This window comes from Anarhichas minor, unplaced genomic scaffold (genome assembly GCF_050575085.1).
Source record: "Anarhichas minor isolate MPS153535 unplaced genomic scaffold, ASM5057508v1 ptg000027l, whole genome shotgun sequence".
In the NCBI taxonomy this organism is placed as follows: Eukaryota; Metazoa; Chordata; class Actinopteri; order Perciformes; family Anarhichadidae; genus Anarhichas; species Anarhichas minor.
The window spans coordinates 18,096,376-18,103,347 of NW_027466473.1; the positions used below are offsets into that span (position 1 = coordinate 18,096,376).

The 6,972-nt window shown below is 44.0% G+C and overlaps 1 protein-coding gene across 1 annotated transcript; it reads left to right on the forward strand.

Moving 5' to 3' along the window:
- The first annotated feature begins 582 nt into the window (after positions 1 to 582).
- On the forward strand, positions 583 to 1,992 carry LOC142959920 (5-hydroxytryptamine receptor 3A-like). Its single transcript, XM_076101434.1, has 3 exons — positions 583 to 787; positions 1,268 to 1,504; positions 1,715 to 1,992. Exons 1-3 carry the CDS (start codon positions 640 to 642, stop codon positions 1,990 to 1,992), a joined length of 663 nt encoding a protein of 220 aa, XP_075957549.1. The 5' UTR covers positions 583 to 639.
- The last annotated feature ends 4,980 nt before the right edge of the window (positions 1,993 to 6,972 follow it).

A 6,972-nucleotide genomic window follows, 5' to 3' on the forward strand; every position in this document is an offset into this window, starting at 1 on the left:
CTAGCTCAGTGGCTAACTGCTGTGAGATTTCAATTAGCCAGCGTTGATCACATAATTCAGGCGCGCACAAACAAACACACAAACACGAACGTTCAAGCTAACAAACTGAAATTATTTAGAGCAAAATGCGTGTTTGAGACTTAACCTACTTCTACTGTTTTTCCTACACTTACATATACATTTATTTGACCCGGACCCTCGTTTTGCTTCGCTCGTTTGTGTTCTGGTCCGCCTGCTCTGTTTCGCTTCCTCACCTTCTGCCAATCACAACAGGGATCACTGACCGACCACTAATAATCACCAATAAAAGTCCAAACCAAAGGTATATTCTGTGTTTTTATTTTATTTAACCTCATTCATCTGTGGCATTATCCACTATTTTATTTAAATTTGTATTTTTACGGTGTAGTTTGTATGGATTAAACCAACAAGATACAACATGTTAATTATCGACATACGTAGGACAGAGCCATGTTAGCTTTTTCCCGTTTTTTTTATGCTATGCTGCTAAGCTAACCATGTCCTTCCTTCTTTTACAACAGACATTTTGACTTGACATTAACCTACATTTTCCAGGTGGTGATCCGGCGGCGGCCGTTGTTCTACACTGTGAACCTGCTGCTGCCCAGTATCTTCTTGATGGTGATGGACATTGTGGGATTCTATCTGCCACCAGACAGTGGAGAGAGGGTTTCCTTCAAGATCACCTTGCTGCTGGGCTACTCTGTCTTCCTCATCATTGTATCTGACACTCTGCCTGCCACTGCCATAGGAACCCCTCTGATAGGTGACCGGGATGTATTACTGCGTATCAGCAGTTTGAATTCAGAACATGATTTCTGCAAGGAATGTCAGCGTATGATTTTAAAAGATCTAATTTGACCTCTAAATTAATGTGAAAATTAAAAAAAAAGTACTCTGCAAGTCATGCAGAGACAGATTGGTGAGAGCAAAACAAGTTCTGAGAGTGCACTCAGGCTAAATTCAAGCACCGATTTCAGGATTTTGGAGGGCTGGAGACTATCGCAGCATGAATTAGGTGGAAGGCAGGGACACATCCTCACAAAAGTTACCGTAGGTCTTTAACAGTATAACACGCACACGCAAACTTCAAGATCACAGCTCCAAAAAGCCTGGGCTCCAACCTGCAACCTACTGAAACGCAGTCATTAAAGTATGGAGCATTATTCTACTGCTATCTGCTTTTATGGAATATCTGTGAGGGGATCATCATCAAACACCTTGTCTCATTTTACCTGTGCTCTAGGTGTGTACTTCGTGGTCTGCATGGCCCTGCTGGTGATCAGCCTGACAGAAACCGTCCTGATTGTGCGTCTGGTCCACAAGCAGGACCTGCAGCCCCCTGTGCCCCACTGGGTGAAGTACTTGGTGCTGGAAAGAGCTCCGGTCCTCTTCTGCATCCACAAGAAGCACAGCCTCTGCCCCACACTGTCCTCCCAGGGCACCGACCTGGAGCACTACAAGGACAACAACTATGGGACTGGTAAGGTGCAGGTGAACGCATGTGCAGTAGCCTACAACAGTGGTTTTCACTCTTGTGCCATTAAGCAAAAGTGTATTCAGATTTGTAATCTAATCAAAAAACTTAGAGGTCAATGTTTGACCAATGAAAAACTACAACATTAAGCAATATGAAGCCTGTCCTTGTCCCATCCTGCAGCCCAGTGCCCCCTCCACCACACCTGTGAGATAGGCCGAAGGCTCAGCCACCATGACAGAGAAGGCAGACTGATCGGACTGGGTCTGCCCCCATCCAGGGACCCCAACCCGCCTGTCATGGACAACATCCTGCACGAAGTGACAGCGATACGCCACTTCCTGGAAAAGAGGGACAGGTGCCGGGAAGTTGCCAAGGAGTGGCTGCAGGTTGGCTACGTGCTGGACGTGCTGCTATTCAGAGTTTACTTGGTGGCCGTGGTGGCCTACAGCATCACACTGGGCACGCTGTGGTCGGTGTGGCAGGTCGCCTGAGTCTACTGCTGTGGACACAAGCTCAGTGGGGAGAGCACTGAATTCAACAGGCCAGTTATTGGCTCTATGCCCTGTGTAGCTCAGTGGATACAGGGAGGCACTCGCATAGCAATGAAACAGGGAAAAGCTTCCTGTAGTTGGGATCTATGTACAAAGGTCAAGCAACCAACTATCCCTACGAATATTATCAGTATTATCATCATTTGAGGTTTGACCAGCGAGTTTTAAAGTTCCATTTTGTGTGTGCAATATGAGATGTTTTCAGAGCCTGCCCAAGGCTTTTTGAGATGCCCAAGCAGAAATGCCCCCACACACTTATAGATTAAATTATTGTTCAACATTATGAAGGATTAACAAGGCCGACAGTAGTGGTAACACTACAAGCAAAGGTGAATATACCATTAAAAGAATAATGAACAAAAAGAAAAACATCAACAAATACATTAACCTGGCAAAATGTAGAGTTTCTTGTTCATATAAAGTGCAAATGTAAAAAAACTTAAATCCACAAGAGCATCATACACTTGTTCCAGGCCCGTTTGGTGGTGGAGGAGTCATGTAAACCACTTACATTAGTTGTGTCTGGTTGTGTTTGAAGGTCTTGAACGAAAAGGTTTTGGGGTATAATCAGCCATTTAAAAACAAACATGGAATATTGCCACGGTATTTAGTGCCGTTGAAAGCCTGGTAAAACCTGAGCAGAAATGAGAAAATGTGTTGTGATAAAGGTCAAACCTGGAAATATCCAGCATCAATGATACAGTTTAAGAATAAAATATGGAGTAAGAGGCAGTGTTGTTGAGCAGCAGGACATTTGTACATTTTAAAGTTTTAATATTGCTGTTATTGCAGTGTAAAACATCCACATAAATAAATAAGGTATGTATTTACATTGATCAATATATGAGGAATTTATGACCTGTTTTGCACTACATAGGACACATCTGACTGCATGTCCCCTTTCCTTGAATGTAGAAATTATTTAGATAGATATACATATTCACACAGATTGAATAAGCATATTATTAGTTTTTGGTGAATCATAAGTCTGTAAGTAAAATGGTGGAAACTTGTAGCGCTTCAAATACGTCAAAATAATGTTTAACGTCAATGTGTCACCTCGTGTAATAAAATCTGTCTAAAAACTGTTGTAATGTTGAACAGGATTTCTGTAACTCACAGCTTGGATAACAATGTTTCAGCAACAGACGTTTGCAGTGGTTTTCTTTAATTATGTTGCAAACAAATCAGATTAGAAAACGAATAGCACAATAATGCACTGCTTGTTATTTGCAACAAACCTGCTAAAAACATACAAATACCACTCTGCACATTGACACGAGTTAACTCCTGCAGTTCACCACAGCAGCCAGAGGATGGCATCATGCACACCAGTATCAGTTTCCCTCAGCAGCAGTACAATATTATAGTTTTTTAATTCCAACACAGGGATAATGTCAATGAATGTTAACAAGACTTAACAATGAGTCAGATAGAATACTAATACTAATAATAATGTAGCCCATGGAGCCAGATGTGAAAGAGACAAGTGACAGCTGAAAAGAAAAACTGTGTGAATGAATGAAGATAATTCACCAGTGCAGCCCTTTTTGGCCATATTGTCCAATCACATCTGCCTCAATTGAATTTTGCAATATCTCATGAACTTAGTTGCTATAATGTTTTAAATCCTCCTGTCGGGTATCATGCAGGACCTGTGTTCAAATTAGTGTATCAGTCAAAGACCACACAATACTATAGTTAGTTTTGTTATATATTTATTTTTAATAATGTTGGTAATAATGTTGCGCCGCCGCCGCCGCCTTCTCACCTGGCAATGAGTATGAGATATTAATAGACTAATTATTGTAATGTTTATTGATATATATTTGTGTTTGAATGAGTCTTGGTGTGACGATTTAGTACTATATATATATATATATATATATATATATATATATATCACATTTCTTAGACTAAACTACGCAAATAAATGCTACTGGCACAGTTCAGAGAAGACCATTTAGACAAAAAGCTGTGAATGAGCAGCAGGAACAGCTTACACGTACAGGCCTTCATTTTAATTTCTGTGTTTGAGTTGGGGGGGGGTATTTTTTTAAATTATTAATTGAGGAACTATCTATAAGGTGGTGTCATAAATGTAACATCAGATCTGAAAAAGTAAACCTCGTGGGAAGTTGACAAAAAAAGCATTCACATCTCAAGTCTAAGGTAAAATATAATAATGTATTAATGTCTGAAAAAGGGACGCAAACCTTCAACCATGGTTTACCTGCGTCTGGCAGCTATGTGGTGTTAACTCCCCCCTTTGCTTTACATGCATAGACTACATATGTACTACATCGTCAAAACCTTCAAAGCCACAATAAACATTAATTCATACACAGCCTCAGCAAGAATACAGGTACAGATAATACAGGCCGTTCTACGTCACTCTGGAACAGCCAATTAGACAGGGCTAATTTAGTTCAAAATAAATATGAGCCTTTGACAAATTAAATTAGATTATATTAAGAAATATCTTACAACAGAAATAACTGGTTCACTTATGCCTTCATGATGTCTCACGAGCTGAACATTGAAACTCAAGGAAACTCATTTTGCATTTTGTTGTGAGTGAACAAGTTACTCACACACTCAGTCTCTCCCGAATCATCCAGGCCAGCAGGAGGAGCAGGAGGAAGTACACTCCTGGAGAAAGGAAAAGACGGTTTGATGAGGTTCATTTTACAATGACACCACAGTCTAGTGTATTACACAAAGGAGCTTGGCTTGGGTCTTAAGGAGTTGTAGTATTTATTCACCAACTAATAAACTGTACACACACACACACACACACACTTTCTCTCTCGACCGGACAATCACCAACGTTATGTTGGGCTTGCAGTACACTAGGGGAAACCCTGACAGAGTATGCTAGACAGACAGACAGACAGACGATAACCTCACAAGTAAACTAATTGATACGGTGGACTGGTGGCTGCCAACTCTCCCAGACGGGTTAACTGGAGACTCAGGTGCCTCTTTTCCACAGTTGTAGATAAATGATGAATTTACCCTTTTTACCCTGCTGCTCCTCCTCCACCTGCTCCTCCAGCTGTCAAAGAAAGATGTTTCACAGGTTATCAGAGATTCCCAGTTCTAAATTTAAAAATGTTGTCTTGTATATTAATGTGTGCTTTGTCCTCACTGCATATGAACAGATATGCAGTGGAATGCAATGATATATTATGGTGGACACATGTTTTATCCAACTAGTCAGACCTTTAATGGAGTTAAGGGTTTGAATGGATTTTGGATATAATAGTGGAAATTTACCCGCCGATTGGCGGAGCGGCGGCGGCCACAGGGGGGGTGGGGACGGGGGGACAGGGACACGGCCATGGGGGGGTGGGGACGGGGGGACAGGGACACGGCCATGGTGCCTCCTGGCAGGTGATCTCTGAAGGACAAACAGCAATTGTTTTATAGGAGAGACAGAAAAGACTTGTGTATAATCAGAATCAGAACCGTTTATTGCCATGGTGTGTTGGACATACAAGGAATTTGGCGTGACGGGAGGTGCAAACATTTAACAATCAACAACAATCAGTCCAAGTAGAAACATATTCAAATTTACAAGAGATATAAAATAAAGTAAGATATAAAATAAATGAAATATAAAATAAAGATGAAATATGAAATAAAGTGCACAAACGAGCAGATGACAGGACTACAAACAAGTGAGATGTAGGTGTAGTGTAAAGTGTCGAGTGTAATAGAAGGGATGCAGGGGAGTGACCGGTAGGAATTTGTCCTGGGGATGACAGAGTCAGTGGGGGTCCCGGGCTCTGTTAATAAGCCCGACTGTCCTGAATGCTTAACAGCATTCCAACAATTAACGACGAAAAACACACAAAACAATGCGCACCAACACGTCGAGGCAGCCGTCCGCGGCGCCATCTTGAAAGATTATCTGAGACAAGAGGATGAGACGGCCACTGTGGGACTTACCTGTGGTCCCCCGCTCTGGGAGCCGCTGCGGCTGCCGCTGCGGCTGCCGCTGCGGCTGCGGCTGCGACGACGGTCACGGCCGCAGCGACGGTCACGGCCGCAGCGACAGGGGGGGTGGGGAGGGGAGGGTGCGCGTACGACGCGGACGCGGTCGTATGCGCACCGCCTGGATAGTGGTGGTGTCCTCTGAAGGACAAACAGCAATTGTTTTATAGGAGTTTTATATATAATAGTGCTGAGACAAGAGGATGAGACGGCCACTGTGGGACTTACCTGTGGTCCCCCGCTCTGGGAGCCGCTGCGGCTGCCGCTGCGGCTGCGGCTGCGACGACGGACGCGGCTGCGGCCGCGACGACGGTCACGGCCGCAGCGACGGTCACGGCCGCAGCGACAGGGGGGGTGGGGAGGGGAGGGTGCGCGTACGACGCGGACGCGGTCGTATGCGCACCGCCTGGATAGTGGTGGTGTCCTCTGAAGGACAAACAGCAATTGTTTTATAGGAGTTTTATATATAATAGTGCTGAGACAAGAGGATGAGACGGCCACTGTGGGACTTACCTGGCCGCGGAAATTTACCCGCCGATTGGCGGAGCGGTGGGGATGGCGGCCACGGGGGGGTGGGGGGGAGCCGGGTGGGGAGAGGGAGAGGGAGGGGCCACATGCTCTAATCCCCTCGGCTGGTGGCCTCTGAAGGACAAACAGCAATTGTTTTATAGGAGAGACAGAAAAGACTTGTGTATAATATAATAGCTTCACACATGTTACATGAGACTGTGAAAAGAGTTCAGTTCACTTATTTACCGACAGCCGGCGATCTCTGATCCGTCTGAGAATAAGTGAGAGACAGGAGATATAGTACAGTGAGGAGGGAAGAAAGAGACAGAGAGTCAAATACAGCCTGATCTCGGCGAGTCTTTTTGAAACTTGCCGCTAGTATTGAGGTCTCTGTAGCGTTTTCCTGGTCGG

Coding starts and splice junctions, on each gene's coding strand:
- LOC142959920 (XM_076101434.1), top strand. CDS start 640: ATGGTGATGGACATTGTGGGATTCTATCTGCCACCAGACAGTGGAGAG. Junction 788..1,267: donor CATAGGAACCCCTCTGATAG/GTGACCGGGATG, acceptor CCTGTGCTCTAG/GTGTGTACTTCGTGGTCTGC. Junction 1,505..1,714: donor GGACAACAACTATGGGACTG/GTAAGGTGCAGG, acceptor CCTGTGAGATAG/GCCGAAGGCTCAGCCACCAT.